At 45.8% G+C, this 20,757-nt stretch overlaps 2 protein-coding genes across 2 annotated transcripts; both read right to left on the reverse strand.

Moving 5' to 3' along the window:
• Positions 1–4,354: 4,354 nt before the first annotated feature.
• On the reverse strand, positions 4,355–5,685 carry LOC109767472 (uncharacterized). Its single transcript, XM_020326228.4, has 3 exons — positions 5,379–5,685; positions 5,212–5,290; positions 4,355–5,109 (listed from the first exon to the last, which is right to left on the reverse strand). Exons 1-3 carry the CDS (start codon positions 5,385–5,387, stop codon positions 4,691–4,693), a joined length of 507 nt encoding a protein of 168 aa, XP_020181817.1. The 5' UTR covers positions 5,388–5,685; the 3' UTR covers positions 4,355–4,690.
• A 5,692-nt stretch (positions 5,686–11,377) lies between these two features.
• On the reverse strand, positions 11,378–12,411 carry LOC109767469 (uncharacterized). The gene is made up of 2 exons (XM_020326224.3): positions 12,268–12,411; positions 11,378–12,171 (listed from the first exon to the last, which is right to left on the reverse strand). Exons 1-2 carry the CDS (start codon positions 12,274–12,276, stop codon positions 11,611–11,613), a joined length of 570 nt encoding a protein of 189 aa, XP_020181813.1. The 5' UTR covers positions 12,277–12,411; the 3' UTR covers positions 11,378–11,610.
• Positions 12,412–20,757: the final 8,346 nt, after the last annotated feature.

A 20,757-nucleotide genomic window follows, 5' to 3' on the forward strand; every position in this document is an offset into this window, starting at 1 on the left:
GGCGCCTTCTGTCCAGTGAGTGGATGACATCTGTCCCAACGATGAGCCGACACGTGTTTCCTCTAGCCAATGATGATTTTACACGTGGAAAATCCCCATTGGTCGGGGCTGTTAACGGGTTATCGGATCCAAAACCCGACCTGATAGCTTAACGGCGTTCCGTTATGGTGGATGCCACGTGTTGGTCACCCTTGACGAAAGCACTTCTGTGACGCGCGATTTATCGTCATGGAAGTGGACACTTCCGTGATGATAATTTTGGTAATGTCATGGAACACTTCTACGACAGCACAGGTATGACTATCTTGATTCTGTCATAAATTTGTCATGGATGTACATGCATGACAAAAAACGCGACCTACTGTGACAAACACGTATCATCACGGAAGTGTTTTTTTTTGTAGTGAAAGTTGGAGAAACTGACACCCGCCAGCCACCTGTGTGCAAAGCACGTCGGTAGAACCAGTCTCGCGTAAGCGTACGCGTAATGTCGGTCTGGGCCGCTTCATCCAACAATACCGCCGAACCAAAGTATGACATGCTGGTAAGCAGTATGACTTATATCGCCCACAACTCACTTGTGTTCTACTCGTGCATGTGACATCTACGCATAAAACCAGGCTCGGATGCCACTGTTGGGGAACGTAGTAATTTCAAAAAAATTCCTACGCACACGCAAGATCATGGTGATGCATAGCAACGAGAGGGGAGAGTGTTGTCCACGTACCCTCGTAGACCGAAAGCGGAAGCGTTAGCACAACGCGGTTGATGTAGTCGCACGTCTTCACGATCCGACCGATCAAGTACCGAACGCACGGCACCTCCGAGTTCAGCACACGTTCAGCCCGATGACGTCCCTCGAACTCCGATCCAGCCGAGTGTTGAGGGAGAGTTTCGTCAGCACGACGGCGTGGTGACGATGATGATGTTCTACCGACGCAGGGCTTCGCCTAAGCACCGCTACAGTATTATCGAGGTGGACTATGGTGGAGGGGGGCACCGCACACGGCTAGAAGATCAAATCAATTTTTGTGTCTCTAGGGTGCCCCCATATATAAAGGAGCAAGGGGGAAGGTGCGGCCGGCCAGGAGGAGGCGCGCCAGGAGGAGTCCTATTCCCACCGGGAGTAGGACTCCCTCCCTTTTCCTTGTTGGAGTAGGAGAGGAGAGCGAAGGAGAGAGGGGAAAGGAAAGGGGGGGCGCCGCCCCCCTCCTTGTCCAATTCGGACTTGGGGGGGAGGGGCGCGCAGCTGCCCCTTGGCCGCCTCTCCTCTTCCACCAATTGGGCCCATGAGGCCCAATAGCCTCCGGGGGGGTTCCGGTAACCCCCCGGTACTCCGGTATATATCCGATAACCCCCGAAACCATTCCGGTGTCCGAATATAGTCATCCAATATATCAATCTTCATGTCTCGACCATTTCGAGACTCCTCGTTATGTCCGTGATCACATCCGGGACTCCAAACAACCTTCGGTACATCAAAACTCATAAACTCATAATATAATTGTCATCGAAACTTTAAGCGTGCGGACCCTACGGGTTCGAGAACTATGTAGACATGACCGAGACACGTCTCTGGTCAATAAACAATAGCGGAACCTGGATGCTCATATTGGCTCCTACATATTCTACGAAGATCTTTATCGGTCAGACCGCATAACAACATACGTTGTTCCCTTTGTCATCGGTATGTTACTTGCCCGAGATTCGATCGTCGGTATCTCAATACCTAGTTCAATCTCGTTACCGGCAAGTCTCTTTACTCGTTCCATAATACATCATCCCGCAACTAACTCATTAGTTGCAATTCTTGCAAGGCTTAAGTGATGTGCATTACCGAGTGGGCCCAGAGATACCTCTCCGACAATCGGAGTGACAAATCCTAATCTCGAAATACGCCAACCCAACAAGTACCTTCGGAGACACCTGTAGAGCACCTTTATAATCATCCAGTTACGTTGTGACGTTTGATAGCACACAAAGTGTTCCTCCGGTAAACGGGAGTTGCATAATCTCATAGTCATAGGAACATGTATAAGTCATGAAGAAAGCAATAGAAACATACTAAACGATCGAGTGCTAAGCTAACGGAATGGGTCAAGTTAATCACATCATTCTCCTAATGATGTGATCCCGTTAATCAAATGACAACTCATCTCAATGGCTAGGAAACATAACCATCTTTGATCAACGAGCTAGTCAAGTAGAGGCATACTAGTGACACTCAGTTTGTCTATGTATTCACACAAGTATTATGTTTCCGGTTAATACAATTCTAGCATGAATAATAAACATTTATCATGATATAAGGAAATAAATAATAACTTTATTATTGCCTCTAGGGCATATTTCCTTCACTTCTATCATGTTTCTCTTCGAGAACAACTTTGTTGACCCTCAGTATTTCGAAGACTAGTTTTTCTCCAGTATTTTTGAGTTCGTTCTATCTTTCACAGAGAAGAGCTGTCTTTTCTGTTTTGTGCCTCTAAGTTCTTTTATTCTAGGTGCTATCAAGTGCTTAGAATTTTGAGAGGCTTACTGGACAGCTTGGTAGGAATCACGCACTTCCTCCTGCCAAATTAATTTTTTCCTGATTAACTATCAGGATTATGCCCTCTCTCTATGTGCGCCGTGCGCGCGCACACGCACCCCCATACCCCTTTGTAGTAACAGAGGTTGTTGAGTAGTTTTGGGAGTTCTTTGAGAGCAGTTTCCTTGTGAGTTTGAAGGCGAAGATTATCCCTTTCTCGACCTCCTTCATTTGTGTTAAAATCCCTTTGCTTCAAGCCTACCATTCTCTCTCTCTCTCTCTCTCTCTCTCTCTCTCTCTCTCTGAAGATAGTACATTGGAGATGTTTTGAGCAGTTCATTCAACCGAATTTGCTTGTTACTTTTGAAGGGTGCGTGTGTCCTCTAGATGGTTAAAATTCACCTGAGATACTTCAAGTTTTGGTGAAGGATTCAAGACGTTTGTACAAGGGTCGATGATTGCCTTCTTTGTGGAAGATCAACTCCAAGTTAAGTCTTGACCTTTTATGGTACCAAGTCATGATGGTACCAAGTCAAGATGTAATAGGTGGCCATGCACTTAGTGGGCTCTTTGTGGGCAACATTGTCGTGATGGTCCGAACCTCCATCAACGAGGAGTAGGATAGCGCCAATTATTTGAACCTAGGTAAAACATATAGTTTTTTCTTCTTGGAAAGAGCCCCCTATAGTATAAATAGGAACCCAAAGCCACACTCCTGAGCAGTTGAATATAGGTGGTGGGATTGTACATCAATTCTCCGGACAAAACAAGCAATGCTCACTTGCTATGCAATGCTAACTTGCAGTCTTTTGTGCCCAGGTTTGCTTTTCGATATCCCACAATGCTATGGGAACATTTATCTTTTTTGGAAACATTATATCCCTCCTCTCCCATAGAACTTGGAACAAAAATTAAGAGGCTTCCCACATGAAACTCCAAAGTTGTAAACTGAAACTTTACTGAGTCCCAACATACGCCCAAATTTTTAATTAACACATAGACATAATTCAACTTTTTTTTTTGAACTTTGAATGGCGTTGAGAGAACTTTTGACATAATTCTGAAGCCTCCAACTGAAGTTAAGATTAGCTTCTCGACAAGGCATTTTGACCTTTTAAACTAAATTTTAGATACTTTCTTGTAAAAAACTTGAAATCAAGAAACTTTTCTCTGCATATAGGGGAACTTTATAGCTTCGCACTACATTTTTGTCCAACTGGAAATGGAAAGAAAAAAACTTGTATTTTGCATGATTTTAGTCTATTAGATTAGTGCAGCAATTTTCTAATGGTTTTGATGGTGGGAAAAGGGAGACTTTCGAGCATCTCCAACAACAACCCTATTTTTGGGCACGAAAACATGGTGGAGTAAAACATTTGGGGCACATAAACGCTTTTTTTTGGCACGAGCAAGTGCCGTCTACAACAACAGCCTTACAATAGGGCACAAAAACGATTATTTTTGGGCACGAAATAGGGTAAACTGCTCCAACAGCTGCCCTAAAATAGGGCAGTAGCGGCGGCGAGGGTATCGGGTCGGTGGCGGGGTCGAAGGAGCCAGCCATGATGCGTGGCGATCGGCCTGCGGGCGGATCCGAGGGTTTTCGACTGCATACAAGCGTCCCGAAGCAGCCTCACTTCTTTGGACATCCACCGAAGTGCCAAAAGTTTGCCGCACGAGGAGCCTCTATTTAGGGCTGCCCAAATATATTTTTTTCTTACAAAGTTTTTTAGATTGGAGAGTTGTTGGAGGCCTTTTTTTGACTTTTCGTGCTCTAAAAACGACCGACGCCTAAAAATAGGGCTGCTGTTGGAGATGCTTTTAGGCAGTTATAAGCCTGTCATGTTTTGATGCATCTCGCGCCGTATTCGGAGTAATTTTGCATCTTGTGCTTCTAATTTTGCAAACACCTGAGTTTCCTTTTATTCATTCCTCCTGTACAATATGTTACCACGCTCCAAACCACCATTGCTGATCCAACCAACCTGTACTGTACATACGGTGCTTCTCAGTGCCCAGGCAGCCAACATCGCTCTGCTCTCTCAGCCAACTTCTGGGTCAGGCCATCAATCATGGCCTGAACACAGCTCGCAACTCTCCTGATCTCTCGCCAGCCCATCATCTCTCCTTAACTAACAACTACGGAGTAGTACTATGCTACTACATAATGCTGCAGCCGGTATCCTGTTCTTGGTGCTGATAAGCAGGAGGAGCATGGTAGGAGGAGTAAACCGGGTAGGACGGCATGGCGTTGTACTGCTGATAGGCGGGGTACGTGATCGGCGCAACCGCGTTCTGAGAGTAGCCGCCCCCGCCGCCACCTTTGGAACCGCCATCCTCCTTGCCGCCAAAGCTCCCGCCGCCGTCGCCGCCGTATCCATAGCCGTCCTTCTTCTTCTCCCCGGCGCCGTACCCATAGGCGGCGCCGTAGCCATCCTTCTTCTTGTCGTCGCCGGACGACACGCTGAGGAGCTCTGCGTAGCCTAGGCTGCGCCGGAGCACCGTCGTCAGCGTGATCGGGTCGACACTGTCCCCGACGATGATGATCTTTTCCCCCTCCATCGCCGCGGATGTCACGCCTGCAGAATTGAAATTGAGCACCTCCTCGTAAGCACAAGAAGAAGATTGGAACGACGGATTATGGATTAACCGATTAACTGTTATCTGTGGCTTGTTCATACCTGACATGCCAACGGCAGCCTTGAAGGCCTTCCTCCTCTTCCTCTCGTCATCCAGAGCCAACTTGAGAACAATCTTTTGCTGCAACAAATACAAAAAATTCAGAACGACGCACAAAATTGAGCAAACTGAACACTTTGTCCCGAAACAAGACAAGCAGGTAACATACCTTAACCATCCTGCGACTTGCACCAAATCCCACACAACCTCTAGTCGATTTGTCCTTTTAGCTAGATTTGCAGCAGACTAAGCAGACTAGCTACTCTTGAAGAGTGGTTTTGCTTTCGTGCAATGTGACAGATGCAACAGACGAGCCCCCTCTTATGAGCAAGAAGACGTTCTGGCCATTTATAGGCTGGCAGAGAGAAGAGGAACGAGCGAAGCAGCAACGAAGGGTCTGGAGAGAGAAATGTGGCCAAATGGGACAAACAACTAATCAGCCAATCAAACAGTGCATTCTCTATACTGAATTATTGACGCGCCTGGCTCTGTGCCAAACGCTCGAGCTGGCTGCTGCTCCTCCCTGAAGCTCAATATCGTATTAGTGGTTGACGCTCTCTGCTCGGTGCTAATGCGGCAGAAGTTTCCACGCATTTGCTCTTGCTCCAAATTATCACACAGCGCGCGCGCGCGCTCTCTCTCTCTCTCTCTCTCTTCAGAAAGACAGACACAAAGGTAACTTGCTAATCTCCTGTGCTGGCACATTTTCGTGCTGTTGACAGTTAACCTCGTCGAAAGAGGTGTTGAAATATATCGTCTGCCCGTTTTTATAAGTTTCGATTTTTGAATGGGTTGGCTGAAGCATGAATTTAATACAGTTTTGCTAAAGCACATCTAGATGTGTCCTAAGTATTGCACATCTAAGTCTCATATCCTTGACTTTACACAGAGATTTGTGCAAACATTTTCTTTCCTCTCTTTTTTTCCTTTCTAGTTTGATTGAGCCACTTAAATATGCAATAACTAGGGCACATTTAGATGTGCCATAGACATAGTATCATAGTCAAGAGGCCTCAAGTTTAAAGACCTTGTCAACGCAGTATTAGAAAAATACGACTTTAAATCTATCCGACGTCTAAGTCTAAATAAGCCTAGATGTGAGAGAGATTGTCAAAATGTATTGTCTGCATGTCTTCATCAATTCCGAATTTTGAAGTAACTGGTTGGAGCAAAAAAAAAATGGAAAAGGAGGCTCACCCCTGGCCTCTACATTTGCGGTCATATTATTAAATAGTATGAATAAAAACAACTGATTGGAGCATGAATCCAGTATAGTGTTCGAGTCAAGAGATCTTATGTTTAAGACCCTATCAACTGAGACTTCAAATTTAGTCAGAGATCATGAAGGATAGAGACAGAATTAGTTTAAACCAATAACGACTTGGCTTGTGTTCTAAGCCTATCACACGTTGTACTTCTATATATATCAGAACAATACAATAGATAATTTTCTATATTTTTTTAGAACGATTAGTCAAACGACACCGATCATAGGTTCCTTCACCCTTTGGTGGAGCGCCGCCCCTACGAGATTAATCTTCTCACCTCGGTGGCGCAACACCTGATCGATCAAAAATTAGATCCGTTCCAGTAGATCAAACAATATTAGATTGATATTTTTAATTAGCCAAATCTTCTATTCGAAAATAGCTACAACACACTACCTATTTCTCTAAACATGCAACTATGCCACATAAGTAAGTCATGCACGCAACTCATAAATTACATTATTTTTGCATTATTCTATGCATGCAACACACCACATCATCAATTCATGCATGTTAGTCATACTTTGTTCTGTTTTTTGGCTGGGTGGTCATAATTTATTCTTAGCATTAGATTTTGCATTGACAATATATGTGTCGATCAGTTGCATCATAACTATGTAATTCACCTTCGCATTTGGTTAGAATTGGCATTGTTTTAATTCCAAATCATTTTTTCCTTCTTTATATCATTAGAATTTTATTTCTTTTTAAGCCTACATTTGTTACCCATTAATTTTAGATGTTTTTGTAGCAAGTTTTATGCATTCTTTTAGCAAGGTTCCCGCATCGCGTCGTGGCAGCATCTAGTAAATCCAAGGATCGGACCCAATTCGATGAGGATACAGTGATACACCGACTTCTAAACGCATGGGAGTGGCTCGGTACGGCGGTCGGCGGAAGCGAGCGTCCGGACCAGAGGGACGCAGGCGGCGCACACAATGACGCGGCGATGGGCGTGCTTCGTACGCGCGTCCCCGAGCAGCGCGCACGCGAGGACGAGCCTGCGCCTCCATCCGCGCGCCTGAGCGCCATCAATCCAATCTACATCGACGACGCGCCTGCATCATCTCATCTCCAGCTTCATCGCCTACTGCATCCATCGTCCACGTGCAGACAAGATGCCATGCAACGCATGCATCATCAGGGGAAGGCACTGGAAGGTTCGCGTATACTTATACAACGTATACGACAGGCAACAAGACACGGGAAGGGAAGGCACCAAGGCACTAGAAGCTACGGCAGTTCATATCAGGCCATCCACACACAGGACAAAGCGAAGGGCATGCATCCATTGGATTTGCCTTCGTACATGGATCGGACAGCAAACATTGTATATGAGGTAGTTTCGATATGTGAGCCAATCTCCGGACTCGCACGGCTACGGTACGGAACAAGCCAGCTTCGATGTACGTCACCAGCCGACTTTGATCCATCTGCGTATAACTTATCCTCGACTACACGTGCGCCAATCCTAGCCGTCGACGAGCCAGCGGCAAGCTACTCCGAGCAAACCCTAGCAGACTCTACCGAGCGGCTGCGATGCACGACGCCGTAAATTTTCTCATTTTGCTCCGTATGTAGTCGCTTGTTGAAATATCTAGAAAGACCTATATTTAGGAACGAAAGGAGTACAACCGACGCAGCGAGCCTGTATCAGGCCACCGATCCTCCTGAGCCGAGCTGCATCATCCACCCCAACCTGTATGGCTACATCGCGCCCACCAAAACATAATACGTGATAATCATCATCGACATCTTCGTCAACACAGTGTTTATGATGGCAGTCGTGGACGATAGCAACGACCCTACACGGCCACATGGTCCTGATAAATTGGTTTTCTTCGGTCCTGGCAAATGCGGTGGACTCTTCACCGAAGACACCTTATGACATCCGCAAAATGCATCGTCCACGACTGTCATCTACAACATAGCGTAAATTTTTTTTGCCTTCATCATCCACGATGATTACACCATTAATCAGGACTACCTCAACCACGTCTACTACATGATTGGCTACATCGACATTGACATCCCAGGCTACGTCTACAGCTACACATCGGCAACAACTCCAGTCAACAGTGTTCGCGTCCGGGATGGCGGCCCCGGTCAAGGTGGGTGGCGCTTTCCCTGACGGAGGGTGGCTGCGGGTGTGTGGCCGGTCTTCGTCGGCTTGCGTAGGCGGCGAGGACCCGGTGGTGGGAGCTCATGGCGGCCGTGATTTCCGTCGGGCAGCCGCCAGATCTGGATCGACCAGCGCCAGCTTCATCTCCTTCACCTTATCCCGCTCGATCTGGGCTTCGGTGTGGCCTTGGTCGTCGGATCCAGGTGGTGGGCGGTGATTGGATGGTGGGGCTCTTGGGATCGGGGAAAACCCTTGGCCGGCGACAGCGGCCACAACTACGACGACGCCGCGGCGCCGATCCACTCCTTGGAGTCTTCATTGAGATCTCGTCTGGAATGGCGGCGGCCCATGCACGAGAGATGGAGGTCTTCGATCAGATCTGGGTGAAAACCTGCTATTGGCTATTGCCAAGGCCGGCGATGGCAGTGTTGTCTGCGTCGTTCCCTTCCTGAAGGCATCGCCCTCGAGAAATTCAAGGCCACTCTCTGCTACCTCCGGAGGAAACCCTAGATCAGTAGATCGGATGACGGCGACTCGCTGGTGTCGTTTCCCCCTTGGGGGCATCATTCTTGGAGGTGCACACGGGCTCGAGGGACTGGAGGACGGCATCTTTGGTGGAGCGGTGCTTCATCTTCCACATTGATGGTGGCGGTTCTCGGCGGCGTGGCGCTGTGGAGACTCGGCATCTGATGCATAGAGATGGACTCACGCAGGAGGAGGAAACTGTCTGGCGTCAGGGTGGCGTTGATGGCAGAGAGGCCTGACAGGGTTGGTGCATCTGTTCTGCTCTGAGGATGGACCAAGGGAAGATGGAGGAGACGGCCCTTGCACCATGCGGTGCTCACTGGGAGTGTGCTAGACCGGTGTGGGACCCAATCTAGATAGTGGCTTGGATGGAACACCCGGCTTTAGATGTTAGGTTCTGGCGCGATGTCGGTTTGGTATTAGGCCCGGACATTCGGCACCCCTTCATCAAGGGGATAGGAGTAGCAACGGTGTTGCCAAGATGGTGGCTTCAGGCTTATTGATGTATCACCTTGTATGGTCTTTGTGAATAATTAATAATATGGTTGCATGCATCGTCCAGATGCAGAGCCCGGGGTACATCCTCTTTTTCAAAAAAAAAACAGTGTTCGCGTCATTTCTAGTGTCCATGCCACTCCAGTGTTATTGCGGGAGTGAATAAAGGAGAGACAAGGCACCAGAAAAGGATGCAATCACCACCCTGTGTGCCAACCCATCAGGGACGAAGTTGATGATGGGGCAATGGAGAAGACGACAGAAGTGCAAGACTTCAAATTCAGTCACAATTGTTCACTTCACTCCCGCGACAACTCAGGGGATGTTAGAAGTATAAACGTGTTAGTTAGAGTTCAAGATAAGAGAGGATAGAAATAGAGGTTTCAACAAATAATGACTTGTCTTATACTCCAAGTCTCTTCTCGCATTGTATTTCCATATATACCACGTATGAGGGTCATATCAATATAACAAATATTCAGGATCCTAATATTTTCTACAAGCGGGCCGTAGTAGTCCCCGAAAGGGGATCTGGGGCATGCAAGGGTGGGGGTCGCCAATCTGCACCATGATTTGCAACCTTGCTTTTGTATTTTGTATATTCGCCGGCGTATATCAGTATGCATATACCTGTATTCGCATTGTAAAGCGAAAGCATTATACCTGCTTCTATGGGTCCGTTTCCAAAGGTAAAAATATTTCGATGAACAGTGTCTGTCCGAAGTGTTTACTAAAGCGCGAGCCTTGTGCTGAAATCGTTCAATTGTGTCCTTCTGTCTTCGTGACCGTTCTTCAATTGCCCTCTGCTTCTCTTCTTAGAACTCTTGTGTTCTAACATCACTGCTGTAGACAAGAAGCGGTCCAAGCTATTTTGTTGTGAATCGCTCACAGATGCAATGACTGAACGACGGTACGAAATGTATTTTGTAAGCTTATCAGGCATAGGTTAGTCGATACCGTGTGTTTGATGTTCTTCGAAATGTTCTTGTAAGCACATGTTCTGCATATGGTTGCTAGGTCATATCTGTCTAATTTACCGGGACCGGCTAGGGATGTGGGTGTGGGCGGTTCTTACGATGGGGGCACCGACCTAGGGCCGATGGTTGATGCTGGGCTAGGGGTGAAAGGACGCGCCTTTCGCTTACACTATTGTGGTCGAGTGGTCGTGATATGGATGACTGGCGGTGCCTAGGGGCATGGATGCCAAGGCGGTGGTCGTGCATGGCAGGCTCCATGGTTAAGTTTCCGCCAGGCTCTGTGGTGATGGTGGTGGCTTCACCTCTTTGTCGTGTGAGCAATAAGGGGTGTAGTGACGGGAGGCTCTGGTCTGTTCTAGTAGTATCCAGATCTTGTATGGATGAGCTAACCCTCGTTGCGGTGGTGACCGGGACCTTTCGGTGGTATAGGTGAGTTTTCGAGTGAAAACTTTGCATTTCTGGCGCCGGCACCGGCGGCGTCTATGGATGTCGTTTGCTTCCTAAAGACGTTGTCATGGATATTATTGTTGTGCCAGGGCTCCAAGTGAAAACTCTAGTCCGTTTGTTTGGACTCGACGGCGGCGACGCTTCGCATCGTTACCTTCTTGGGGCGTTGTCATGAAGCATAGGTGTCTTTGGTCGGGCTTCAGCTGGGTGTTATGCTTATTCTAGTTCCATGTTCATTTTTTGATCTGTTTTGGAAGTGGGTCTCCTCATCGTATCGTTCGGCGGTGTATTTTATTGAGTTGTTGCTTATTTGTTTTATGACACCCGAGTTTCCTTTTATTCATTCCTCCTGTACAATCTGTTACCACGCTCCAAGCCACCATCGCTGATCCAAGCAACCTGTACTGTACATACGTACCACTGAGTGCTCAGGCAGCCAACATCTCTCTGCTCTCTGAGCCAACATCTGGTCAGGCCATCAATCATGGCCTAAACACAGCTCGCAACTCTCCGGCCGGGTCTCGCCGGCGCATCATCTCTCCCTAATGAATAACTATACTACTACATCTACATAATGCTGCAGCCGGGATCCTGTTCTTGCTGCTGATAAGCCGGAGCAGGGTAGGAGTAAACCGGGTAGGACGGCATGGAGTTGTACTGCTGGTACGCGGGGTACGTCATCGGCGCAACCGTGTTCTGAGAGTAGCCGCCGCCTCCGCCGCCGCTGCCACCACCTTTGGAACCGCCACCCTCCTTGCCACCGAAGCTCATGCCGCTACCGCCACCGTCGCCGCCGCCGTACCCGTAGCCATCCTTCTTCTTCTCGCCGCCGCCGTACCCGTAGGCTGCGGCGTAGCCGTCCTTCTTCTCGCCGCCGCCGTACCCGTAGGCGGCGCCGTAGCCGTCCTTCTTCTTGTCGTCGCCGGACGACACGCTGAGGAGCTCTGCGTAGCCCAGGCTGCGCCGGAGCATCGTGGTCAGCGTGATCGGGTCGACGCCGTCCCCGACGATGATGATCTTGTCCCCCTCCATCGTCGCGGATGTCACGCCTGACATGCCAACGGCCGCCTTGAAGGCCTTCCTCCTCTTCCTCTCATCATCCAGAGCCAACTTGAGGACAATCTTTTGCTGCAACAGTTACAAAAGAAAATTCAGAACGATGCACAGAATTGAGCAAACTCAACACTAGCTAGTCCTGGAACAAGACAAGCAAACTGAACATACCTTAACCATCTTGCAACTCGCACAAACTCTCACGGAATCTCCAGCTAGCTTTGACAGTACACTAGCAGAGTAGCTAGCTACTCCAGAAGATCAGTTTTGCTTTTGTGCAGTGTGACAGATGCAAGAGATGAGCCGCCTCTTATGAGCGAGAAGACGTTGTGGTCTTTTATAGGCAGGCAGAGAGGCAGAGGGACGAGGGAAGCCGCAAAGAAGGGTCTGGAGAGAGAGAGAAAGGTGGCCAAATGGAACAAACAACCAATCAGCCAACCAAACAGTGCATGCGCTATACTGAATCATTGACAGGCCAGGCTCAATATCGTATTAGTGGTTGATATTCTCTGGTCGGTGCTAGTGCGGCAGAAGTTTCCACGCATTTGGTCCAAGGCATCAGTGACCCCCTTCAGAAAGGCAGACAGAAGATATCTTGGTCATCTCTGCTGGCTGCCACTCACATTTTCGTGGTGTTATTCTTTTTTTCTTTTGTGATTGCACGTTTTCGTGGTGTAGACAGCTGAACTTATCGAAAGAGGGCCCTAGTCCCCTTATTGCCTTATCATACATATAGAATATAGAATATATTTGTTTGTTTGTGCCGTTATTGAATTCCTGAAACTACCAGTAAAGGTCATTTTGTCGAAAGAGGGTTCTGAATTTTTTGCTCTCGCCGTCTCAAGAAAGTGTGAAAAAATGTACGTCGAATGGCCGGTTATCAATACCTTTTTCTTTACGGGTGAAATGATGCACACAACAATAGCAACGTTTGAGAAATTGGAGCACCTGAGCTTCACTTTCGGCACAATCGCGACCCTAAATCATACTTTTCATACTACAAGTAGATACTCAAGATTCGTTTGAACGTGGACCATTCTTACTTACACGGTCTTTTCGTTGACCTACATATTCTGCTTGTCGTTTAAACTTTATGTAATTCTGCATAAGTAAATGTTTGTTTGGGTGAAGCTCTTTCGAAGAACGCATACAAGATGCCCACTATTCAACTAAATATTGCTTTGAGACGATGGTTGTACATTCTCAATGGCAGTTTAGGCATATAATTGATTTAGATTACGCTAATCCACATTTTCCAATCTGTTTTTGCCTTCTTCTTTTTTTACCTTATTTTCCCCATTCCATTGTTTAGCTGACCAGTGTTTTCCTGCTTTCATGGTTATGATTTTCGCAGCCGATTATAAAATCTGCTACCGCAGATTGAGTGTTAGATGGTGTCTTCCAATTGGTTTCCTAGCCGAATCCCTCCTAACTGCGCACTGATATTTTGGGGTATAATCATTGGAGTGCTCCTCAAAAGATCTACATCAGTGGGTAGTGGGTACCCCACATCATTGTGAAGCACCGAGTAGTTCAATTAATCTCGTGGGACAAAAAAGTTCACTCACAAAGAAAGAGAGAGAGTTTATAAATAAACTACTATGTTCGATGGAGTACTCTAGTAGTACAAGCTGAGGTTCACATAACATGAACTGATGAACTGATTGGTAGTCGATGATTCGCGACAGAAGAAGAACCTTCGTTGTTTATGTTCCTGCATTATTAGCATCAGAACAAGTTTTCCTCTAAAAAAATCAGCATCAGAAGAACAAGTTCACTTTGTACCGTTGCTTAGTGTGGCCGAAAGAATCTGGCCAAAACTAAAAAATTAGGGAAATGCCCCTGCAATTCGGTCATCAGAAGATAGTTTTCTTTACTATTTTTTCACTGCCAATTTCAAGAGGCTTTGCAAACTGATGAATGCCACAGCTTCGTTGGTCGCATTCGGAATCATGTTGGCTCCTCAGCCCAGGCCACAAACAGATACAGCTCTCAGTTCGTGACGAAGAACTTGCTAAGCCAAGAAGAGGAAGTTTCTGACAGAGGAGAGAGGAGCAAAAGAGCCATTTTGCCACCGCAGTTTCTTGCTTGAGGTTTAGGTGTTTGCTTGTCTTGTCTCAAGTTAACATCAAAATCGGCGGCATTTGTCCACGCCGTGATTTGCTTCGTGTCCTGTCCAGCCGGCCTACGCAGGAGCCTGCATGCTTGGCGGAGCGAGGGTGGACACGTAGGGAAAAACGAGAAGGCGCAGCGTCACTCTGGTCTCGCGTTTTTCGTCAGCCACAGGAGGACAGCGATGGCCGATGGCCATGGCCAGCAACATGTGCTAATTTGGTTATGGCATGAGATAGCCTAACGTACGCCTAACACAAGTACAAAACCAATTGAGTTACAGAGTTAGACTGCATTGTGACCCCTTATCACCGCCGTGTCCGTCTTCATCCGGTGCTATTGAGGGTCGGGTGTTTGGCGACTTGTGCGGCGGCGACGAGGGCTTGGCCTGATTCAGAGCCGCCTTTTTTTACGGGAAAGCTTACTTTATTAATCAAAGGACGGATATATCGTCTGCTAGCATACATACTCACAATGAAATCAGACGGGTCATCAATCCAACGAGATGGATTATTAGCACGTCCCCATCTAGCTAGCTCATGAGCTACATAATTTGACTCTCTAATACAATGCTCAATAGTAAACCTCCGAAATCTATTAGATAACTACGACATTCATCAAGAACCGGCGCTGCCACCATAGAGTAACCTTCATTGAATTTAAGTGCATCCACCACCGTGATATTATCCGATCTCACCACCAAGTTATTGCATCCCGTATCTCTTGCTAGCTTCAGTCCTTCAAGCAGAGCTGCCGCTTTTGCCGTGAACACATCAGCTACATGTTCTAATCTCACCGTGGACGCCGACATGAAAGATCCCCGGTGATCATGGATGACAGCACCACAAGACCCTGCATAATCGCCCTCTGTGAATGAAGCATCGACATTAAGGACAAGTTGTCCTGCTAGGAACGTCGGCCACCTGTTGATCTTGGGTGTAGATTTAGCTTGTGCTCCGCGCACAAGATTAATCGCTAGGGCAACCACTGCTGGCGTTGTTCGTTCTGGAGTCAATATTTCTTCCCCTCGCACGAATTGTCTTCTGTGCCACCATAAGAACCAACAAACTGTTGATATGAGCTCTGGTAGCTCGACCAATCCAGAATATTGTCGCCGATAAGAATCATCACATAAAATGAACTCCAAGACTGTTGAACCTGCTCGATCAGTCAATGAAACAAAGTTAATATCTGTTGCGATTCCCAAAGCTTCCCAAACTGCTTGCGCCCTTACACACTTAAACAACATATGGGCTAAGTCCTCCGCACCATCTGTACAGTATGGGCATTGGGACAAGTTTCCAACATGGCGATTCATAAGAGTGCTTCGGCATGGGATGGCATTGTGCAAGCATCTCCAGATATAAATTTTAACTTTCGCTGGCACTCTCAAACTCCACAACTTCTTCCAAACAGGATGGGGCGCCATGGAGAAGCGGGCCAGACCGCTGTCATCTGTAGCATAATTTACTTCCCATTGCTTATAATAGGCAGAACGTACTGAAAAAACGCTGCTCCTCGTGAGATGCCATGCAACATAGTCCTCTGTCTCCACATGGAATAATGGGATTGTAGTATGCGTTCAGCATCAATGTGCCAGAAATTCTCCCGGATTAACATCTCATCCCATTCTCCCGTGATTGGGTCAATTAACTCATTCACTTTAGTAAGTACTTGGTTCCCCCTTACTGTTAAAACTTTTTTGGAGGCACTGTTCGGGATCCAACAGTCATCCCATATATTAATCTTTTCTCCATTGCCTACTCTCCAAATGTAACCCTTCTTGAACGTTTGAATTCCAGACCAAATGCTTTGCCACACATAGGACGATCCCTTCTTCAGTTGACAATTCAGAATATCTCCTGTAGGGTAGTACTTGGCTCTCAGAACTCGTGCACATAATGAACCAAAGTTCTCAATTAGTCTCCAACACTGCTTTGCCAACATTGCCAAGTTGAAGCTATGAATATCCCGGAATCCCATACCTCCTCTCTCCTTCGGAATACACATCTTCCACCATGCAAACCAATGCATCCTTCGTTGGTCCTCCTCATCACCCCACCAGTATTGCGACATTGCATCAGTGATTCCCTTACAAATTTTCTTCGGGAATTTAAATACGCCCATCGCATAAGTTGGGATGGCTTGGGCCACCGCTTTCAGCAAAGCCTCTTTGCCTCCGAACGAGAGAGTTCTCTCTTTCCATCCATTCACCATTGCTTGAATTCTTTCTATTATGTGTTTAAAACAATCAACACGGTCCACCCCTATCATGGATGGTAGACCCAAATATTTGTCTGAAATAGACTCCGTCATAATTTTCAGAATTTGACAAACTTCTGACTTCACCCCCACATTTGTGTTAGGACTGAAAAATATAGAGCATTTTGATTCACTCACCAATTGACCTGAGGCTGCACAGTACTCATCTAAAATGCCACGCAGGGTGTTTGCATTGTGGGCGTCTACTCTCATGAGAATAAGAGAAACGTCAGCAAAAAGTAAATGAGAAATCGTTGGCGAATCTCTACACACCTTGATTCAGAGCCGCCTTGTTGTTGTGGTGGTGCTTGGTTGAGGTTGTGTGGTTGGCGGGGCAGTGGCCTTGCCTCGGATGGCGTTTCCTTTTTTTTATGTTGTAATTTTGTCTATTTTGGGCCAGTCCAGTAGCAGTTTCAGAAATTCCTAACAAATCTTAAAGGCCCACGCAGCCCATTCGTGCAAAGCAAGAGGTCAAACTTTGTCTCATATTACTAGTTTGGTGGGAGTTGAACCTTCTTATAAGGGAGGTTGTTTCCCCACATGTATGAGCATGAGAACAAGAGGGACATTCATGCGCGCTCCTCCTCCGCCGCCCGCCTCGGCACGGCGCGTTGCGTTGCGGGAATGAGTCGATGTCTAAATTTTTGCCACGCACGACTGCTATGCGAAAGGTTACTCGGAAGCTGAAAGTTTTGCTGTAGTGGCTATTGAATATGAACGTTGCACCCTTCAGCTGATGCCTGTTCGTTTCGTCTCCCTCTTACCCTTCAACTCCTGACGCAGCCTATTCGACTCCTTCTCCTGTGCCTATAAAAGAGAGCTCGCTCCTATCTAGAGAGACACACCAGAAGATCATCTCCCTCTTGCCACCGAGTTCCAATCTCTGAGCTGCTGCTACGATCTTCCCCATCCCGGCTTGCGACGTGCACCGCAGATCGGGACAGTAGGCCTCCGAAACCGCACATTTTTGAGTCCTATACGTGAGAAGGGCGATAAGGTTTTTGGGGAGCGCTCCGCGCAACTACTGACTTCTTCATCACGGACGCCCTGGACTCCGACGGCTACTTCCCCGACGACGACTTCTTCCCTGACGTCGACAATCTCTTCGATGACATGGCTGGCGAGGACACCGACCCCAAGAACGGTGCTTCTGCTGCTGCACCGTACGTGTTCATGCTCTTTTTGTTTGATGTTCTGCCACAGTTTCTTGCTCAAGTGTCCGCTCTAGATATTGTTGGTTCTAATTTATATATGCAGATGCTATTTACCTTCTCTCTGTCAGATAGCATGACTTGTGTTATCTCTGCTATATTAGTTATGTTTTATCTAATATTTCTGTTAATAAAATCATTTCGTAAATTGCTCATATTTCCAACATCTTATGGGTGGCTCATCACCGAAGTCCAAAGTTGGAGTTGCCTGATCCGTCACACATTTGGTCGATTGTTTGACATAGGTCGACATGGCTCAAATGCGTTGGTTGGCCCGACGGTTCTTGGTTGGTTGTCCACGGCGGAGTCGGATCGCTTGCTCGGAGAGGAGTGATGATAATGACATTTTGCAGGCAACGTTGGTAGTGTCTCGTTTTTTTTAAATGAATAGGATTGTAAGGAGGCTACTCCACAAAAAATAAAAATAAAAGTAAAACTGCATTGTTGTAGATCTTGATTTCCCGGCCAGTTGTTTGTTATGTAACACATAGTTCTCTCACAATTTTGTCAGTAAAATGTCAGAATCAAAGTTCCGAGAGAGAGTGAAAACGTCGAGTAATGTATACACCCAAGTAGTATGATGATAGGAGATGTCCCTGTCAATCTCCGGGAGGTGTTGATGAATGACTATAATGCGAACTCTGTTTAATTGCTAAGGCATTTATAATCTATAGAAAAAAAGTAGTGCGATGGTAGAATGTGACCTAGGGTCACATAAGTTAAATCAAACTTCTTAAATACCTAAACTGCATCGTCATGGACAAGCTTTGATGCAACAGGGATTGATGGAACAGATTGAAGAAAGGTGAACATGACGAGGGAACATGTTGCTTACGTCGCAAATGAAACGTTGTTTTCGTGGTTGGCCAACGTAGTTGAGAAGGGTTTTGACAATTTACAAAAGACTTTCTTACACTTCTGAGTGAGTTTTTTTTTTTTGCTTATACTTCTGAGTGAGGTTTCGTATGGTATGGTTTTTCATCTGGGCGGTGCTACCCGTCGGCCTGGGCAATAGGCAGTGGCGTCCAACTCACATCAACATCTCCTTTTTTAGATATAAAAGATACCACGTCAAAAATACACAACATAACCTGAGTCTTAGATGCACTTGAATTGGAAAAAGAAGAAGAGTAAAAACAGTCAAATATTCTTGAAACTTTTTGGCAACATATATGGTCTAGCATAATACTGACGGTAAAAATTTCAGGACAAAATGAATTACGCCTTATTCCGAGCAAAATATAATAGAATCAATACTATATAAACGCTGCCATTTATGGTTTTTGTAGCTGCACTTTTTTGTTTTGGTAGAATACGATATAGATCATTATCCTGAAACTTTAAACATGAGTATTATGGTAGACTATGTTTGTCACAAAAAGTTTTACTTTTTTTTATTCTTTTGCTTAATCGGCTGCGCCTAGACCCATGTCCCAAAAATCCACACCACACCGCACCATGTCTTACTTTATAAAAAAAGTCATAACAGCAACATCATCCAACAAGCAAAATAAAGTACAAAAGACACAAGCTAGACATGGCGGAGATGGAGCAAAGTGTACCAAGTTGATGGCACGAGCGTGAATCTTGGAGATCATCAGGTTAGTGGCATCGGCATCCACCTCTCTAGCGAGTGGTCTCCCCTGCTGCAAATGAGCAACCATTTGAACACTGACTAGCTCAAAGCATTTCTTATTTGGCGCCTGTGGCGCACGTTATAGTTATAATGGTACAGGACGCACACCTCCCACTTGACAGAGTATATGTGGGCCGGCCTATACAAAGCGTTACGCGCGAACGGAAGCTCGAGTGAGGCAGTTGGCTCGTGGGTTGGGTTTCTTTCCTGGTTCTGGGAAGCTTCTAGTAGCTTCCAGTTATTATTTGCTACTGGTTTTATGTGTTTCTTGGCCGGGTTTTCTTACTTTTTTCTTTCTCAAATGATAACGCCCACAGGTGTGGCACGAAGTAACATGGTCCAAACACCTCTATTACCATTCATTTTACCACCTCAAAACAGATGACATCAGCGGAAATCTTTTTGGTTTTGGCTTAAAAATGTTTTATCTTCTAATTAAAAAATCCAATTCAAAATTCATTTTCACCATTAAATCTGTCTCGACGAGATCCCCAAAACTAGATCCCATATTGATATGTTTTGACAAAAAAATTTTTTGCCAAAAGTTGCTATGATGTTTACGCTGTAGTTGCCATAGTGTTTACATTAAAGTTACCATGTGTCAATTTTAGTTTATAGAGCAGGGCAATTTTAGTATTTTGACTATAGCAATTCCAGTACTTTGACCATGGAAATTATTTTTTGTATGAACCATGGCAATTTTAAGTGCATGTATCATGGCAATTTTAGTTTATGGTCCATGGCAAGTATAGTTTCTTAATGCCTCATTTTATAATATGTCAAAATTTACTTTTAAATGTAGAAGAAAAAATAGCTGAAACATATCATGGCAACTTTAGTGTAAACACCATGGCAAATTCATGTGCAATAGACATGGCAACTTTTAACCCTCTAAAAAATGTTGTCCAAATATATTGATATGAGATCTAGTTTCGAAGATCTCGTTGCGATGGATTTAATGGTGAAAACGGATCTTCAATCAGATTTTTCATTTTAAGAGATAAAACATTTTAAAGACTGGAAATCCAAAATGATTCCCACATGCATGCATGCGATGATGTGGTGCAATCTGTGTGTTGTAGGGCGTGTGGGCGGGCGTTGCTCCCACCACACATGTGAGCGTTATCAGCGTCCTTTTCTTGTTCATTTTTCCTTTTTTCCTTTTATTATTTTTAAAATACTTTTTAAAAATTTCATGAATGTTTTCAAATCCATGAAGTTTTTCCAAATTTGTAAAAATAATTCTAAATCCATTTAATTTTTCAAAATCTAAGATTTTTTTTCAAATCCGTGTTTCTTAGATCTTCAAACTTTTTCCCAGATTTGTGAGCTTTTTTCCAACCTTACCGAACTTTTCCCAAGTTCGTGAGCTTGTTTCCAATCTTATTGAACTTTTTTTCAAATTCGTGTGTCTTAGCTCATGAACTTGTTTTCAACTTT

This window comes from Aegilops tauschii, chromosome 5, assembly GCF_002575655.3.
Source record: "Aegilops tauschii subsp. strangulata cultivar AL8/78 chromosome 5, Aet v6.0, whole genome shotgun sequence".
Classification (NCBI taxonomy): Eukaryota; Viridiplantae; Streptophyta; class Magnoliopsida; order Poales; family Poaceae; genus Aegilops; species Aegilops tauschii.